A 19,294-nucleotide genomic window follows, 5' to 3' on the forward strand; every position below is an offset into this window, starting at 1 on the left:
TTTTCTTTGAATAAGTCACAGCATTAAAAAATACCAAAAAATTTTAAAAAAACAAAGTAAACATGGGATAAAAAATTGAACGTCAAAACTTCCCCTTTTTTATAAAATAAATAAATAAGAGAATTAAAACTGTATTGAAGTCTTTTTAAAAATACAATTGAAACAAACACACTCCTTCATTAACTTCAAAATAGATATAAAAAATGCTCATCATTAAGCATTCCCATCATCTATATATATATATATAAAATAAAAGATCAACTAGATGAAGAAACAACACAAGCAAGCTACAACCTATTGCAAATTAAGCTTAAGCTTATTCTTATTTATTTATTAATTAGCCATTGCATGTTGCATATACTTGAAGTTCCATTCATTCAAGCCAAAGACCATGTAACTTGCACTACACCCACATCTGTATTCAATCCCAACGCCTTCCACACAGCAACAGATCCATCAACAATATTGTTACGACAAGGCGGCTGACCCGCATGTTCCCCATCACATCCATTCACCGAATCACATTCGTCCACCACTTTTGCCGTCACACTCCTCCCGTTTCGTGCCTTGATTCTAATGTTTCTTCCACACCTAGACCCTCCATTATACCACCCGGTGGACAACGCCACCACTCTTTCTGAGTTGCTATGGAAATTATCATCGCACTCAGATGGACTTCCTCCGTCTCCGCCTGATATAGATCATAATTTGATATTTTGTTAGTATTATAAGTTGGATATTTTTTAATGTAGTTACAAATTAGTAATGATTAGTTGATAATTGTCTTATGTGTTACCTTAGAATCACTATATAAAATGATCATATATACATTAATAATAATTACCTTCGCTAAAATCATTCAACGTGAGTAATGCTTGTGTGGAGGATGAAACTGGTGGAGAACACTTGAACCGAGAGAATGATTTTCCTTTGCAGTTTAGTGTGCCAGAGGATTGGCATGATTGAGCGTTTGTGATGAAAGGAATGTTTATGATGTTGAAAAGGAAAATGAAAGATAAAAACATAAGATTTGATATGGAAGCCATTGAGATTTGAATAGAGACAGTGTGTAGTTTTTGTGTGCTAAGAAGGGCAATTGTATGTCCTTATATAGAAGTCCCAAGTATTGTACGCCCATCATGGGATTATTATAACAAGCTAGTCTTAGAATTGAAATTTGAGTCTAACTCAACCCTACAAAATTAGCGCGAGAATTGCCTCTACTTTATAAACATATATTCAGGTCATCTCGCAACCGATACGAGACTTCTTAACACACCTCCTCGCGCCCGACGCTATTGGACTTGAGGTGCAGATGAAAATGGTGGATGACCCAATCAGTAACCTAATAGCAGGTGGTGAGGTGGTCAGCGGATCGTGGAGGAGACTCTGATAGCTGGAATACAGTTTGAGCCATCATCCTATTTTGAAAATTGGAACAAATTGCAAGTTTGACTATCTTGTTCCATTTTTTTAATGATAATCTCGTGTATCAAGTCTTTTCAAATCAATTGTATTATTTCAACATTAAAATATTGATATTGTATGTGACATTGTATGTATTTATAATTATCTTTCTCTTAATATTGATCAATGTCTTCAAAGTGTATGAAAAACTCCTTAATTTTGAGTACCTTTTATACTTTCATCAATAAATTTTGCTTATATAAAACAAATAATGGTTTAGTAAAAAAAATAAAAAATAAAAAAGGTGGCGCTAGTTAATATTTTATAAGTGCACTTTTTTTAAAAATTTATGTGCTATTAATGATCATTTTACAACTATTTCTGACAATATTCGAACTCGACACTTCGAAGTTGGAAAGTTAAGCTCATACAACTGAGCTAACACAACAAGTGTGGAAGAAAATGCACTTGAATTTAAAAAATATAGTTATTCATTTCATTATTTAGTTTATGTTAGTATATAAATACAAGTATATATATGTTAGTCTTATCACAAATATTTTGTAATATATGTAAATGGTTACCTTACCACTTGCAGTATATTATAAATAAAATGCTTTAATTAATGTTGTATTAGTTTTGGTTGGGTTGTTTGTTAGTTGTGGGATGATAGGGATTGGTTCTGCTAAAAATAGGATGTTTTGTTGGCAATTCTGTTTTCTGTTTATGTTTGGATCTGCTGTCGCTGCCTGCTGTTCTTGTCCTGTTTTTCTTTCTGTTTGGTCTTTTTGGCTGCCCTGTGTTTTGTCCCAAGCTGCTGTGCAGCTAGCTCTAGTGGTATACTATATCCAAGCATAAGTAGTGGTTAGGATATGAAAAGGAACAAGAGAAAAAATTTGAAACAATACAAATAAAAGTGCTACAACAGAAGAAAAAACAATCTTCTCATCATCAAAAGATACTACCAAGTACTAACTAACTAGGAATCTTTGAAAGAAAACCAAATAAAAAAGATATTAAGATTCCAAGTAGCCCCTAAAAGGACAAGTTCCATCATAGAGAGACAGAAGAATACCAAAGCAGCAGCACAAAGACCAATCACTCCCTAATAAACTGAAAAATCAAAAGCAATCAAAGGTTGTGAACCTTCTGGAAAAAAGTTCAAAGGATCATGCATAGCAATGTTGTATTCCTTCGGTCTAGGGATGTAGTTTTTCAAAGATTTAGCGGCGCAGCTTGTTGTCCATCTATGTTTCGTTTATATAGAATTATCTCGAGAAGTCAAAATTATCCAGAGGGTGCAGGGTGCAGAATCCATTGGTTTAAAGGATAAAAGAACCTTTGATTTCAACCATTTCCAAGACAGGATTTTTATTTCTCCGAGCAAGTCATCCGGTGATCTGATTATGTTCTTAAATTATTCTCGTTACGCCGTTTGCATAAAAGTCAAACACATGCAAACCAAATGACACTGAATCAATCCTCACTTTACCTCTGCCCGGTAAACTTGGAAATTGAATTAGTTTTGACTCAACAGAGTTATGCATCACAGTAGACAAATTCAAACAATCTAAAATCTTATGCCAAATCGCCAAATTTTATTTCTGAAAGTCAAATACAATGATCCTGATCACTATAAATAAATTCCACAAAAGATAAAGAGAACTTAATTCTAAAATAATTTTTAAGAGGAGAACTTAATTCAATCCACCGTAATTGAATGGTCACAAGTAGTGACCATATATCCATAATCTATATTGCACTTACAATAGAAGAAACAACATAAGCAAGCTTAATTTAACTTTATTAAACTTAATTAGCTTGCTCATATTAGACATTAAATATTGCATAAGCTTCATTTGATCCAACCATAGACCAAGTAATTTTCTCTACACCCACGTCTGTATCCAACCCTAATGCATTCCACACAGCTACAGATCCATCCACAATATTGTTACGACAAGGTGGTTGACCTGCATGCTCGGCATCACACCCATTAATCGAATCACACTCGTCCACCACTTTAGCCGTCACGCTCTTCCCGTTCCTCGCCATGATTCTAATAATTTTTCCACATCTTGACCCTTTGTTGTACCACCCAGTGGACAAAGCCACCACTCTTTCCGAGTTTTTATGGAATTGTTCGTCGCACTCAGACGCACTTCCTCCGTCTCCGCCTTCACTGAAGTCGTTCAACGTGAGTAATGCTTGTGTGGAGGATGAAATTGGTGGAGAACACTTGAATTGAGGGTGTGATTTTCCTTTGCATTTTAAGGTTCCAGAAGATTTGCAGTCACCGCCGCCACTTGGTGGTGGCGGTGGTGGATTGGTGCAAATGTGGGTCCCAACATCGGGATCATCATCACATTTGTCGTTGATGCAAATGAGTTGACCAGAACAATCATCAAGGGTGTTGCATGGTCCGTTGCACGACGATTGAGCATTTGTTATGAGAAAAGGGATGTTTATGATGTTGAAAAGGAAAACAGAAGCTAGAAAAACACCATTTGAAATGTGAATCATTTTGATTAGAGTAGAGAGAGTGGTTGCAATGTTATTTTTGTATATCCTTTATATACAGTTTTATACAGTGTTTTTGAATACTGCAAAAATAATATTAATAAGAAAAAACTATGCACAAGTAGTGCCATAGAAAGCTCAAGTACAAATTGTATACAGTTTAAAATACTTTAAAAACAAAGTCAGATTTGCTTGTCCAAGATATGCTTTGATGACAATATAGAGTGACTTAAATGAAAGATGGAGTAAGATGTTTTTTTGAACAAGAGATGGAGTAAGATGTTAACTTTCATTTATCTAAAAAAGTCAACTGTAATGATCTAGACATTACTAATAATAAACTTCATCAAATATAAGAGAAAAATTATCTGTTGAAAATTTGAAACTTCATGAAAGGCTTCTTTTTTTGGTATGGACTTGTTGATAGGACCGTAAAGAATGACAAAAAAAAAAACTTTGAGGCTTTTTCGCTACAAAAAAATTATATAAAATTGTGTCAGAATAGGAATTGACTGGATCTGCCATTGGCACCACAACTTATAGGAATACAAGATGGACGGTCCAACTCTCCATTTTTGGATGCATATGAGAGAAAATGATCACCCACCACAGAGAAGACTTCATTTGTGTTGTAGTTTGAAAGCAACTCAGGAGTTTTTGTTTGATCAATCATTACGTTCTCAATTATCATGACCCAACAGACTCTCGTTGATTAACATAATGTTCTCAATCATCATCAGAGAACAATGATATGAATGTTATGACTAATTAACAACAGATTATACAACAATTTACCCACAAACTTTTGAATAGAACCAACAAGAAGATAGTTACGAGAAGAGAGGTGATAGTTGAGAGAAGAGAGAAGACGAGGATGAATGATGCAAAGTAAGAATGAAGGGTGATATTTATCGACGAGAGCAAGACAATTGATTCAGCAGACAAGAGACAACATCTCTGCAAAAGTTAATCAGAAAAGACCATCGTCCAAGGGCCAAGATTCCTTGACCAACGACTCAATTCGGATTCTATAACTCGGACAACTAAAACCACCACTTCGAGTTGTATAACTCGAGCATAATATATTAATATGTATAACGAAATCAGAGGGAGCGCGAGAGACTTAGGGAAAAAGAAAGACACTATTTTGACATACCAGTCATATACAGCCCGTTTAAATAATTATCAATCATTCTTTTATTGGACTGATGCATGTTTTAGCCCATTGATCTCTTACGGCATTTTTAAAATAAAAAATCTTATGGATACTAGTTTTGGGCCTATACTATAATACTATGGAACAATTAAAGTCGCTCATATTAAAAGTGTTAAGAATCCATTATGATCAATTAGTATTGAATTGTATTTATAGTAGTGATTACATTTTCTTATTATGTACAGCTCATGTGACACACAAATATTATACAGAAAAATACATTTCCTATCAAGGAGGGGTTGAGATTAGTCGACTCTAACCTTCAAATTCCAGACCAGTTAAGGAATGTGAAATTGAAAAATATGGTGAATAATGAAGTGTGGAATTGGAATCTGCTTGCTACATGCGTACCAACGGATATTAAGGAAAAAATTGCAGCACTATTACCTCCTGATGAGTGATGATAGCAATGGTGTGAATGTGCAGGTCTGTAAAGAAAATGCTATGGGAATATATTCAATATCTGAGATGTATCATGCCTTGTGTGAGTTTGATACAGACGAGACAGATGTAGTTTGGCAGCATGTCTGCGTTTGAAGGTCCCTGAGCGAGTTAGACCTTTTGTCTGGATTGTTAAACATGGCAGATTACTGACAAATGAGCGGAAGCATCGAATGGGCTTGGGATCGGATCAGTGTGATTATTGCAGAGACTGCACGGAAACAAGGAGAATGGATTAGTGCAGTGGATGTTTCTTTATGGCACCAGTTTTTTACAAGTGATCTAAAGGAATGGATTGCTATTAATATATTAAGTACCATGGACAAGAATTTACATGGTGAATGGAGTAGTTTTTGGGCAATGGCATGTCATCTTGCTTGGAATTGGAGGAACAAGGAGAAACAAGAAGAAAACTTCATACGCCCCATCAATCAAACTCAGTTTGTTAGGCAAAGCATTGATAGCTACATGATGGCAGATGGAGTGATTCAGAAAGGGAACCAGCTTCAGCAAACAATAATCCAAGTTGGATGGAAACCACCTACCTAGTGTAGGATGGGTGTGCTTGAATATTAATGGAGCTTGTAGAGATGGAATCATTGGATGTGGAGGTGTCATTAGAGATAGTGATGGAGAATGGCTAATAGGTTTCTCTAAACTTATTGGGATAGGGGATGCATATATAGCAGAGTTATGGGGTGTGATTGAAGGCCTTAAGCTGGCGAGACGGATGAATTTTTCTAGAGTGGAGGTAAGATTGGATTCTATAGGAGTTGTCAACGAAATTAGCAAAATCTGTGGAAGGGCGCTTGTTGAAAGGATTTGTCAAATGTTGGAATTTGATTGGGAAGTGGAAGTTAAACACTCTTACCGTGAAGCTATATCAACTGGCGGATGCACTAGCCATTTACTCTGTGCATGATGAGTGCTGTTTATTTGAGGATTGTCCATACGAATTTAAGCACCTCTTTGGTTGCAGATGAGAAGGGGACTATTACCCCCTAGGAGAGTTTTCTTGTAGTTCTTTTCACCCCGGGCTTTAAGCGTGCTAAAAAGTAAGAGACTATTTTTTGACATATCCTACTTCATTGTTGTTAGTAAACAAGGGTGAAGCTTATGGTTTGTTGCAAACAATAAAGTGAGTTACAGAATTAAAACTTGACAACATTATATTTAAGCTCGGTTTGGTAAAAATAAGTTATAAGTTAGCTGATAACTGATAAGCTAGCTTATAGTTGAAAAGCTAATAGAATAAAATTAAAGTGTTTGGCAAATTTAGTTGTTATAAGTACAAAATGACATAAAAATCCATGGTTAGTGGTAGTTTTTTTTTTTTGTAAGTGTTAATGGGTAGTTATTATAATTTTTAAAAAATAAATAAAATTAATGAGGGTAAATAAGGAATAAAATAAAAAAGCTATAAGTTATAAGCTCATATGCTACTTAAAATAACATCTTAAAAAACGCTATAAGCTAGTTAGAGAAGCTCGTTACCAAACACTTCACATTTTTTTCAAACAAACTTATAAACTAGTTCAATGAGCTATAAGCTAGCTTATTGGACTAACCAAATAGTTTCTTATAGTATTTGAGCTTGATGCCAAAGTTGCACTAGTAGTTTGATAATTTCAATAACTCTTGCTCCAATTTATCTTATTTTGGCTTTATTGCCATTAGAGATTGTACTTCTACCTTATTTGTTCTATGTCCAAATCCGTTGCTTGAATTTTTTTTAAATTAAAGTAATATAGTTACCATAAGTTAGCAATAGCGATTACATATCTATAATTAATCCTCAAGTGTTAAACTGACACAAAATTATATGTAGTTTTGTGAAATCATGGTGAACAACTGTTTTTTGACATACCCACTATGATACCAAACATAAGTTATATTGTTCATGGTATTTTTCATTTTTTTGGTCAAGTAGCTTAATGTGAATAAATGGAGTGTCTAAGGTTCGAACCCAACTTTGAACATATAATGTGATGTCCGTCTCTGCCAAGTGAGCAAAGCTCAAGGGGTGTTCATGATATTTATTTATAATAATATGAAATAAACTTCTTTTTGTAAAGTAAAATAAATTAAAAGTTTACTCTTAATAATTAATTACCTTAATTAAAAGAAAGAGTACTATTATACCAAAAAGAAAAAGAAAAAGAAAAGAGTACTAACCGAGACAGGTGTGTGTGGGTGGCTGCAGTTGCTTGCTTGCTTGCATCAACAAGGAATAGAAACTGCAATTTGAGCGCCGATTAATTAGAAAGTGCAATGAAGAAGAAAAGAAACAACTCATCATTTCTCAATTGCTAGATAAGGAAACAACAACAACTTAACTACTCCACTAAGCAAAAGGCATTTTTTACCTATTTTCATCTCTGCATTATTAATTACGCCCACTTCAATCAACATCATTGAATCTTCAAACCCCATTTGACCCACCCTCTCCTCTCCCCCTTCATTTCATTCACACCAATAAAACCCCCTTCATTCTTTTATATTCAACTCTTTCTCATCCTATGTGCAAATCCAAAATGGCCATTGACGCCTCCACCCCTAAAAAATCTAAATCAAAATCAAAATCAAAATCAACTCCACGCTCAACACAAACACCACCATCTTCATCTTCATCATCCAAACCCACACGTGCAACCTCTCTTCCCAAAACAAAAACAAAAACCTCTTCATTCTCCGATAACCCTTCAACTTCCTACGCATCCACCTCCGGTTCAACCGGTTTCCATCTCTCAACCGATACATCAATCTCAAGCAGAACATCTCTAACATCACTCCGTGGCACACTCCCAGAAAATCCCAACATCTACGACTTCTCCGAAATATGTTCCGCCACAAACAACTTTCTCTCAAAACGCTACTCATCTTCAACCCCTTGCTGGCACTGTACCCTCCGTGGCGCTGACGTCATCATTTTCCAACGCAAATTCCGACGCAAACTCCAAACCTCTCAGCTTCGTGAACTTCTCTCCGTAGTTTGTCGTAGTCACCACGTCAGCATAATCAAACTCCTTGGCGTTTCAATCTCCGGTGAACATATTTATCTCGTTTACGAATACGTTCACGGTGCTAATCTCTCTGATTGTTTACGAAATTCACGAAACGTTCATTTCACCGTTCTTTCTACGTGGATTTCGAGAATGCAGGTTGCAACCGATCTCGCTCATGGACTCGATTACATTCATAATAAAACTGGTTTGAATTTCAATTTTGTTCATAATCATATCAAGAGTAGCGCGATCGTTGTTACAGAACCTGATTTCAATGCTAGGGTTTGTCATTTCGGTGCGGCGCAGCTTTGCGGTGAAGCTGTTGAGGAAAACGAAATTGCGACCAAACAATTGGGGGAAATCACGGAGGAAGGTAGATCAAAGGAATTGAGAAGCTCCGATGTGCAATTCGAAGGTGTTCGGGGGTATATGTCGCCGGAATTTCAATCCACCGGCGTAGCGACTCAGAAGTCTGATGTTTATGCTTTTGGAGTGGTGATGTTGGAGCTTTTGTCAGGAGAGGAACCGTTGAAGTTTAAATTTGATGAGAAGAGGCGTGATTTTGTGAGAATTTCGGTGATTGAATCGGCGAGAGCCGCCGTGGACGGCGGCGACGGCGATGGTAGTGTGGAAGGGAAGCTGAGGATGTGGGTTGATAGGAGATTGAAAGATTCTTTTCCGGTTGATGTTGCTGAGAAATTGACACGTGTAGCGTTGGATTGTGTACACGTGGATCCAGATAAGAGGCCTAATATGGGACGCGTTGCAGGGAAAATATCCACGCTGTATTTGAAGTCAAAGAATTGGTCTGACAACATGAAAATGCCTGATATGTCCTTTTCATTAGGTCCTCGTTGAGTTTCTCTAATTCATAGAGACACATTTAAAAAATATAAATTGTTTTTTATGATATATTTAGATTTTTGATTGGTAGGGATTATTGGTCTTGGATGATTCGATTGAGACATGAGTTGAGGAAGATGTATATATATGTTTAATTTAATTAACAGTGAATTTTTGGTAACATGTATACAATTTTATATTAGGTGATAATTAATAGTGTTATGGGTTAATATAAAATAAAATTAAGCATGATTTGTTTTACTTCCAACATACTTCGAAGTTCAAAGGTGGAATGTTGTATTTTAAGTGTGTGACGGCTGAGGAATTCTTGGTGGTATTAGCTTAGATGAGGTGGTGTTAGTTTTGTATCTCATACAATACAATACAATTGAATTGACTAATCTTCCCTCTTTTTGAATGAACGAATGAATGAATCTATATATCTAAAATACGGTGATTCAAGTCTATATAGTACTCCGTATAAAATTATGGAGAATTTTAAAATTAGAAAATGTCAATTATTTAAGTCCAATAAAAAAATGTCAATTAGCATTATTTTTTGTCTGACGCAGAAGGCTGCTTATAGTGCTTACTGCTTAGTGACAGTGTAATGACATGTGAAAATGTTACTATTTGAACATCTATAATTTCACTTTATGTTTGGTTGAGAGAAGATTAGAAAAGAGAAATAAAATAAGTGAGGAAAAATGTGCGAAGAGAGAAAGAAGATTTAGTATTGTTTGGTTTAAAAATAAGAGAAGAGAAATAAAATATAGAGATGTGTTTCTTTTTTATGTAATAGTACTTAATACTAAGAATATTTATAATGGAGCTATTCATTTTTGGGTATTTAATAGGGTTTTACGTGTACACATCACTCATTTATAATTTTTTAATAATAATATTTAATAAGCACTCAATCTCTCCAACACAACACATCTTTAAAAGTTCTAAATGGATCGCACTGATAATTATATATCTCGCTAATAACTCTACATCATTATAAATGAGTCTCACTAAAATATATAGGTATCAATGTTTATTTAAGAAGCGATACCTATTAAGTATATTTTTGTGTTTTGCTCCAATAGGATACCTATTAGGTGCTGGTACTTAGAAAAATAAGTATCGCCATTAAAAATAGTCTAAATATCTTGTTCATATGCCAACGTAGGAATACCTGCATCATTGTAAATAGCTCTCTAGGCTTTCTCTGAACATAACATATTTTTCCTTTTGCTCAAACATAATATTTTTAAGATCAACTTGACTTAAAAAACATGGAACTTGACATTTTAACATAGACTCATTCGGTGTTACGGAGTTCATAATGAATAAACTCTACGGTCTATACCATGGTGAATTTGATATTTATTTATGCAGTGGTAGTGTATAAGCATATTATACTCTAGTGAAGACCAAAAGTAAACGAGAAAACAAAGGATGTGGAACTAGTGAATAAAGGGAAGTCAAAATATCTTGTTAAGTTCTGTTGAATGTGCATGATCATTATTTTTTACAAGTGCATAATCATGTTATTAAGTATTTTATTGCAATTATTGTAAAAAAAATGTATTTTATTGCAATTGGTACCAAGAGGCCAATTTGATTTAAATTATTCAATTTTAGAGATTAATGTAAAATATATATTTACTAATCATGGCAATGTTTGCACTAAATTATCCATTTAGATAAAATTGTACAGTAAGTTCTTTTTTTTAGTACTACTAGTTAGGAGAGAAAAAAAAGGTCAACCCAACTTGCTCTTACTTGCATCAGCTATGACGAAATAATTGAGTTGGGTTATTTTCAGCCAACAAAAATACATGAATCTTACTTTATAACCCAACTTATGGTTGAAAAAATGGGATCAAGTTGCCTGGAGAATTCAAAGTACACGAACATTGATACGAATTCTAAGTACACGAGTAGTTGACCACAAAAAGTAAACTCAACAAGAATCACGGCAAGGCTAAGATCATGTCAATTTGTATTTGAAAGGAGGGATTTATAATATATGGCAACTGCCCCATTTGGGGTCCACTGATGGGGAATTTTATCCATTGAGACAAGGATCATACCACCGACTCAAAATATACTTCACTTCAAAAATTTGATTTGAGTATAAATCATCAAAGAATTTATTTTGCATAAAATTTGTTGAGAATTTGGCATATTTAATTATTCATATGTGACATTTCATGCTAACTAGTACTAGTTTATTGACCAATATGTCATTTCATGGAAAAGTGGAGTAGGGAAATTGTTCATTGATGGATAGAGCTAAAGCTTATTTGGGTAATGCAATAGTATTATCATCCTAGAATTGCTTTGCTTCTACAGAGCATGATGCTCTTGTACAAAAAAATATTCAGAACCTTTATTTACAATTACAGACTAAATGTGTTCGACTACCAAGTTCAACAAAGTAATGCTAAAAACATTGAAATTAACACCAACATAGCCTATCATGGTTCTCTATATGCGCCAAGACCAACCACACAAGGGACTAATGTTTATCTCCTTTTACAAGATTTGGGAACTGGGATGGAATGCACCTACCTACTAGTACAACACTATCAGTATTCTTCTGCAATTCATATTAGTGAGCAAAACAGAACTCCGTGGTACACCAAAAGACGCCATTGATATCATTGTGTATTTTCCAAAATCTCTTCATCACAGTTTTGCGGAAGAGTGAAATCCGGCACCTCCTCAATATCATCTGCAGGCTAGTAGTGCAAATATGCAAGTAATACAGTTACCAAATCAATAATCATAATGATGCTGAAAGAGTGATACACATCCAAGACCAGTGCATACCTGCCATAGTTCCAGTAGCTGCCAAAACAAATAACCAACAATCATGACCAAGCAAAATAGCTTGCCTGCCCACGCTCCACAACAGAGGTATCTAAAGAAAAGAGAAAATCAGCATCGGTAGAAGTAGCAGCTCAACTCAATAAAGCTTGTATGCTCTAATGTTAAACTGACATCAATCATTGAATAAAGAAACGAAGATTCATATATCATATATAGTAATAAGATTAAAGTTTCTCCTTCTAACCTATGTATTAATTTTACACCTGAACTACTATTCCCATGGAAAAGAATTGCTTTGATTGTAGTGTGCCAAATAAAGATTTCAAAAATACATTGCTTTATCATATCAACCAGCTTATGTTACAATTGATAAAATAGTGTTCTGCTCAAGTAAATAACAAAATGACATCATTGAATGAACAGTAGAGAGTTGAGTTTGCAACTATCTACGTGTTGCAATTACTGTCAAATTGAACCTATGACGTTTAGAGTGTACCGTGAGAGACGCTCTAGTAGCTTTTGATTGGAACACTTCAAAGCACGGTCATACACAATTTCAGTCCTTTTGGCAACATCGTTCCAATCGTAGAGCTCCCTCATCTACAGAAAACACAGTCAAAATAGAACTAGTTTACCCACCAAATGTGTCAGAAAAGAACATTTAAACAATAAACTCACTCGATTATGCATATCCTGTGGATCAATTTTTGGCAGCATATATATGGCCTTTTTTATTGCATACACCATATCACTGGGATCGGGTTCTGCTAAAACAACCATGTCATCTGGCAAAACCTATATAGCAAAGAAATGTATCTGTATCAAGCCTCTAAGGACAGCATGCCAAAATTGTTGAATTGGAAAGAAACCGAAGTACTTAAACAAAATTTTAATTTGAAAGGGTTTGTTTGGAAACTATAAAATTACTATTTTATCATCCTGAACAGGACATAAAAGTAAAATATGTCAAACTATCTACCTCAGGAACTCCACCAACACGTGTGCTGACTGTTAACAATCCACAACTAGCAGCCTCTAATATAGCTATGCAAAAAGCTTCTGTTAAGGAACTGAAACAAAACAAATATTATTAACGACTAAAAATAGATGTGCACCAATGCAAAAAAAAATAAAAAATAGATGTGCACCATAACTGGTGCCGACGTTAAGAACCCCAACATCCCACCATACAAGTAAACTCAAGCTTCTAGAGCCGCTCAACTTCCATGATTAAGAAGAAGAATTATGAAATAACAGTTGCAAAGCTTAAAAAAACAGAGAAATGTGTTAAGGAAGCTGAACCTATTTAAAAAGATATGCCCACGTATCAGAACAGATCGGACTTGTGCATGTGGCACAGCTCCCAACATTTCAACTCGGTCTTGTAATGAATGCTTTTCTCTCATCTCTTCCAACCGCACACGCTTAGCTCCATCACCTCCAACAATAAAACGAACCTTCAAACAGATATATAAGTTATGCTTTTGAAGGTGTACACTTAAAAAAATTACTCCAATCCATTCCTGTAGCATTATGTATTTCTATTGGTACAGTTTTAGTAAACACCAAAGACGGTGCTATCTGACAACAGATATAAAATGTATATCACAGTGTTGAATGATATTTGAGGAATACAAACCATGTTTTGCTTCAGCACTGATATTAAGGTTAACATAAAACATTGTAAATGCATACATCACTTTTGGTAAAGGTACAGAGAAAGTCTCTATACAAAATTCTGTGAAAGGTTTAATATCGTGTACACTCGCCAAAGTACCTCATATTTAAAGTCTAAATGCACCCCCATGTAACTGAAAATTCAATATTGTGGAGTTGGAGGATGATAAATGCTTCTCTATCTATATAAGCATCAATTTCAAAATTGGACGACCTCTCATACATGTTTGAGTTGGTTGATAAAAAAAAAACACAATGTTAACAAAAATAAACGACAATAACCACCATAACTAATTATTTTATAATATTGTTTAGTGTGCTATATAACTCTTCATCACGAAAGTAGTACCACCTTGGTAGAATCCTCGTCTTTTATTTAAGGTCATCTTGAATTAGTCTGCCACAAGTATCAAAGCAAGTTCCTATTTCCAGCAAATTTGTTCAGGTAATCCTAGTAAGACTTTAAGCATCAAAAATTATAAAAACAGATACTATTTAGCAGATAGCACAAAATAGCCCATAGGCTGATCGCAAAAGCATCTCTTATTAGCACAGAGCATCAGGGCAAGCACGATAAAGAAATTTCACCAAACACAAATTTGCAATCATTATTAAAAGCCAGAAACATCCCCAAAAAGGCTGTGTGTTATTCTTAACAGCATTGTTTCCGTGTTAGACAAACAAATATCCATGTCATGCAAGACGAACAAACAAATAACAATGTATTTATTGACTCACATTGGGATGTATCCGGCATACTTCTGGGATGACTTCGACAAGCAAATCTACTCCCTTCCGATAAACCAATCGACTGATAACAACAATAACAATTTGTTCCGATCTTTTTGGACGATCCACTGCTGGTGTGAACATGGAAGTATCAACGGCATTAGGTATTACAAAAACTTTCTCTGGTGGCAAACCTGACCGTAACACCGTGTTTTCCTTGCTTGTATGAGAAACACATATGGCTTGAGTCACATCTGCCAAGGTAAACTGCAACACCTTGTTCATGTGAATGCTTCCAACATCAGCAAAACCATACAGCGAATGATCTGTAAAAACAACCTTGTATCCCATGGTTCTTGCATGCATAAGAGCTTCATGACAAAACGTAGAAAAGGCTTGGTGTCCATGCACCACTGTAATTCTTTCTCGAATGAGAATAGTTCTTATAATTGGTAATAACCCATAGATGGTCGGAAATGTATTCTGCATAACAAATGGTCTCCATGGAACATAGTATACTTTCAGACCACCAGTCATATATCTGACCCCAGATCGATTTCCATAAGCATGAGTTGCAACCACCACCTGAATTATAATTTTCATTGAATTCACATTATTACAAACAAACTCAGCATAACTAACAACAATCAACTGAATCAAGCCTTTTCCCAAAATGTCAAATTAACTCTTTGAATCACACCATTAAATTGTTATGCGCAGGGGGAAAAAAGTAACTTTCTCTTACATTGTGCATTTAGAGCCTGTTTGGATTGATTTATTGGAGCTTATCTATTGGCATAAGCACCTGTGAGACTATTTGGAAGAACTTATGGAAACAACAAATGACATGTTCATAAGTTGTTTTCAGCTTATTTCCATATGCTCTCTACAATAGCTTATATATGCTATGAGCTGTTTTCATAAGCTATATCGGAGAACTTATGAAAATAAGTTGAAAAAACTTACGAAAATTATCATAAACTGTTTTCATAAGTTCTCCCAAACAGTCTCACAAGCTTTATGTCAGTAGATAAGCTCAAATAAGCCAATCCAAACAGAGCCGTAGCTTGTACATAAGAACTTACATGATAAACACTTCTGCTATAAACCTTAATTAACTTGTTTATCCAAACACGGTCTTACTATATAAACTTCCGCTTCCCATTCCCATATATATTGAAAATTGAAAACAAGACAAAAGCATCCGGTACAATTAAGGGGGCGTTTGGATATACAGGTTAATTAAGTGCTTAATGAATTAGCTTTTATAAATTCTACTATCAAAGAGGAAATGAAGGTAAACTCTACATAAGCTAAAAATAGCTTATGACACTATCTAAAAGGACTGATAAAAATAAGCTAGAAACAACTTAAGGACAGAAATTAGCTCTTCCAATCACTTACTACAACAATTATATTGTGAAAATATATAAATCTAAATAAGGTCTTCCAAATCCCTAATAAATCCAAAAATGCTAACAAACCTGGTCAGATATTAACTATACCGTTATCTATTACTCTAATTAGTAATTAGCAATATATATACTTATGTTTAGAAAATGAAAAGGAATCAAAAATAGTAGAATTAAATGCCAAAAATGGAAATAAATGTGAGAGATATTAACAATACTCCCTCCGTCCCAAAAAGAATGACCCAGTTGACCGAAACACGCATGCCAATGCATAACTTTGGCGACTAATATCTTTAATTGTATAATAGTAAAAATTATAAAAAATTGATATTTTGAAAATACTCATCGAGACGAATCTAACAACATCTTATATGTTAATATTTATTTTTATTTATTAGTAGAAAAATATGGTCAAAACAATATATATGAATAGTGCATATATTCAAAATGGGTCATTCTTTTTGGGACGGAGGGAGTAGTAATTAAGAAGTAACCTTGTGGCCTAGATTGAGTAAACATTGTGAGAGATAATAAATGTGATTTTCGACACCACCAAAGTTGGGATAGAAAAAATCTGAAACCATCAGGATTCTATGCTTTCGTGGATCATCATCATTAGCACCCATCACGGAGGCTTTGTGAAGGAGGAGGAGAGATAACGGTGTGGTGACTCACTCACTCAGGTTTCTTTATTAGGGAATGATGAAGGCTTAATTTAATTTTTTTTGGAAGAAAGCCGGCTTAAATTTATGAATTTATATAATTTTTTTAATGAAATGGGAATTTTTGTGGACAGTTATATAAATTAATTAATTTTTGAGTCGGGATATATCTGAAGTAAGACGAAGAGTGCGGCCTATATAGTTTATTTTGTGTCGGAATGAAGATTATGCTACTATGTGTAGAATGATTATCTTGTTTTGGAGTATTTTACAAAATTGAAATGATAAAATATGGAATAATAATGCTAGAATGTCAAATTAAGTTTGGTGGGCTGCTTGATCATTGAAATTAGTGGTTTGTTGTTTATAAGATGTGTGAAATATTGATGATCATTATGTCATACTTTTAAGCACAAAACGGTGGGAGAAATCTCGTATAGAATGGTTAAAATGTAATGTAAATGCAATGTTTTTTGCCAAATCGGGAAGTACAACGATGAGAATTTTGGCAAAAGATGCAACGTTTTTTTGTCAACTCGGGAAAGACAACGATGAGAATTTTGGTAAAACAATTTGAATTTCCTTACTTTACCTCAAGGCATTCCTACATCAAAAAACACACTATTAGGGTCAATTTTTTTTGTGGTTATTGATATGACATCAACTTCATTAAAAAAAAATTGAGAGTTAGAAATATTTGAAAGTATTTTTGAATTTTTTTTTTATGCAAAAATGTTGAAATCATTGGATAACGATGAATTAAAAAAATTGCACAGTTTTTAAGCCGTTTTTTATCACAAGAATTTGTCGGATATTGATGTAGATGATCTTTTCCTAAATTGAAAGTGTTGTAGTTATGTCTGCCAAATATGTTAATGTCACCAATTGAAATTCTTGAGTTTATCAAAACCGCATATTGTTATCAAAACGTTACAATTGCTTATCGAATTCTCTTAACTATGTCGGTACTATTGCATCTGCATAAAGATTTTTTTTGAAGTTCAAAAAAACTACTTTAGATCGTTAATGTGACAAAAAATGTTAAATGGTCTAGCTATTTTATGTATTGAAAAATATAGAAACGATTATTAATGAATTTGCAACTCAAAATGTTCGTCGGAAGTGTTTTGTATGAATAGTTTGATATTAAATAAAAAATTCCGGAATTCAATTTTTTTTATACCATTTAGTAGTTAGATCGAAAGTATAAGTTTGCACATAGGCCATCAAAATCATAAAAACGGGCTCAATGACGATAAAATGTGGCAAATATTACTATTGCATTTTAAGGCTGAATTCGAAATCAACGACATCTGATTAAGTTAGAAGAAAGGAGTTTTGGAGGTGCAATGAGCAAGAGTTTAATTTATCTTTATTAGATAAATGGTGTTGGGGGCTTTTGTAGGAATTTAAGGGTCTTTGGTTTAAGGTGTTGACAACAAAATATGAGATGAGAGATGGTCAGATGGATAGTGGGGGTAATTGAGCGTCTAGTTGGTGGAAAGTAGAGGTTAACTACGGACGGTTCAAATCTTAAGATAATTTTTAATATTTTATTTAATATAAAATTTGAGTTTGAAATATGAACAGTCCAAACTACATGGATTTTTTACTTTACCTAATCCGAAATTTAGTTTAACAATTTTCATTTCTCTTTTGTTGTCTGAAAAAGTAAAGTAAAAAAAATAAATTTAAAGTTTAACACTTTCTTTCACTTATATATATATATATATATATATATATATATATATATATATATATGGGGGCTGCTAACTTAGACCCAGTTGGGTCTAAGTTAGCAAGGTGCACCTTTTCAGTTGGACAAAAATACCCATGTTTTTAATTTTTGAAAGAATAGAGCAACAGGGGCATTTCTGTAATTTACCCAACAATACACGCGCCCCCAACTTTTTTTCCCACCCCCCAGGACACGTGTCACGCTATTATTGCATAAAATCCACGCGCGTGCATCACACGCGCCGACAAGCGCGCGTGGTCTGAAGGATTTCGCGGAGAGAGAAACTTTTTGAAAAGGCAGGACACGTGTCACGCTATTATTGGCTGCGTTAATTTTTTTCCATTTAATACTTTAAACTCGATTATTTCGTCGTAAATTAATTTTTTATTTTTTATTTTTTATACCAAAATTCATAATTTTTTTTTTCTCTACAAATAGAGACTTGGTTCGTTTGATTTGGACACAGAAAAAAAAACCCAATTTTTCACTACCTTAATCTCATTTTTCACTACCTTACATCAACTCACTGAAACCATTCTACCAGGAAAATGGTTTCAGAGTATAAATCTCTGAAACCATTCTACAAGCTAAATGGTTTCAGAAGCAAATAACTAATAATCAACTTTTTGAAACCATTCTACCAGCAAAATGGTTTCAGATTACAACTCTCTGAAACCATTGTACCAGATAAATGGTTTCAGAAGCAAACACAATTAATAAATTACTCACTGACACCATTCTACCAGTAAAATGGTTTCATAATACAACTATGTGCAACCATTCTACAAGCTAAATGGTTTCAGAAGCAAATAACTAATAAT

General features: G+C 34.2%; 4 protein-coding genes across 6 annotated transcripts; 1 reads left to right on the forward strand and 3 right to left on the reverse strand.

The window, feature by feature from the left end:
• Nucleotides 1–139: 139 nt before the first annotated feature.
• LOC123898223 (kiwellin-like) lies at nucleotides 140–1,595 on the reverse strand. The gene is made up of 2 exons (XM_045949124.1): nucleotides 845–1,595; nucleotides 140–691 (listed from the first exon to the last, which is right to left on the reverse strand). Exons 1-2 carry the CDS (start codon nucleotides 1,044–1,046, stop codon nucleotides 378–380), a joined length of 516 nt encoding a protein of 171 aa, XP_045805080.1. The 5' UTR covers nucleotides 1,047–1,595; the 3' UTR covers nucleotides 140–377.
• Nucleotides 1,596–3,065: 1,470 nt separating this feature from the next.
• Nucleotides 3,066–7,273, reverse strand: LOC123898222 (kiwellin-like). The gene has a single exon (XM_045949122.1). It carries the CDS (start codon nucleotides 3,928–3,930, stop codon nucleotides 3,238–3,240), a length of 693 nt encoding a protein of 230 aa, XP_045805078.1. The 5' UTR covers nucleotides 3,931–7,273; the 3' UTR covers nucleotides 3,066–3,237.
• Nucleotides 7,274–7,898: 625 nt separating this feature from the next.
• On the forward strand, nucleotides 7,899–9,613 carry LOC123898221 (lysM domain receptor-like kinase 3). Its single transcript, XM_045949121.1, has one exon. The coding sequence runs from the start codon at nucleotides 8,104–8,106 to the stop codon at nucleotides 9,445–9,447; it is 1,344 nt and encodes a 447-aa protein (XP_045805077.1). The 5' UTR covers nucleotides 7,899–8,103; the 3' UTR covers nucleotides 9,448–9,613.
• A 2,112-nt stretch (nucleotides 9,614–11,725) lies between these two features.
• On the reverse strand, nucleotides 11,726–16,802 carry LOC123899044 (phosphatidylinositol N-acetylglucosaminyltransferase subunit A-like). 3 transcript variants are annotated; one of them, XM_045950096.1, is made up of 8 exons: nucleotides 16,568–16,802; nucleotides 14,671–15,246; nucleotides 13,558–13,712; nucleotides 13,235–13,325; nucleotides 12,934–13,050; nucleotides 12,752–12,855; nucleotides 12,256–12,346; nucleotides 11,726–12,157 (listed from the first exon to the last, which is right to left on the reverse strand). In XM_045950096.1, the coding sequence occupies exons 1-8, from the start codon at nucleotides 16,697–16,699 to the stop codon at nucleotides 12,035–12,037; spliced, it is 1,389 nt and encodes a 462-aa protein (XP_045806052.1). In that variant the 5' UTR covers nucleotides 16,700–16,802; the 3' UTR covers nucleotides 11,726–12,034. The 3 variants fall into 3 exon arrangements, 2 of the variants coding, with proteins under 2 accessions (XP_045806052.1, XP_045806053.1); XM_045950097.1 differs by having other exon boundaries at nucleotides 11,726–12,164; nucleotides 16,568–16,801; XR_006805494.1 differs by lacking the exon at nucleotides 11,726–12,157 and having other exon boundaries at nucleotides 12,325–12,346; nucleotides 12,752–12,881.
• Nucleotides 16,803–19,294: the final 2,492 nt, after the last annotated feature.

Source organism: Trifolium pratense, linkage group LG7, assembly GCF_020283565.1.
Source record: "Trifolium pratense cultivar HEN17-A07 linkage group LG7, ARS_RC_1.1, whole genome shotgun sequence".
Lineage (NCBI taxonomy): Eukaryota > Viridiplantae > Streptophyta > Magnoliopsida > Fabales > Fabaceae > Trifolium > Trifolium pratense.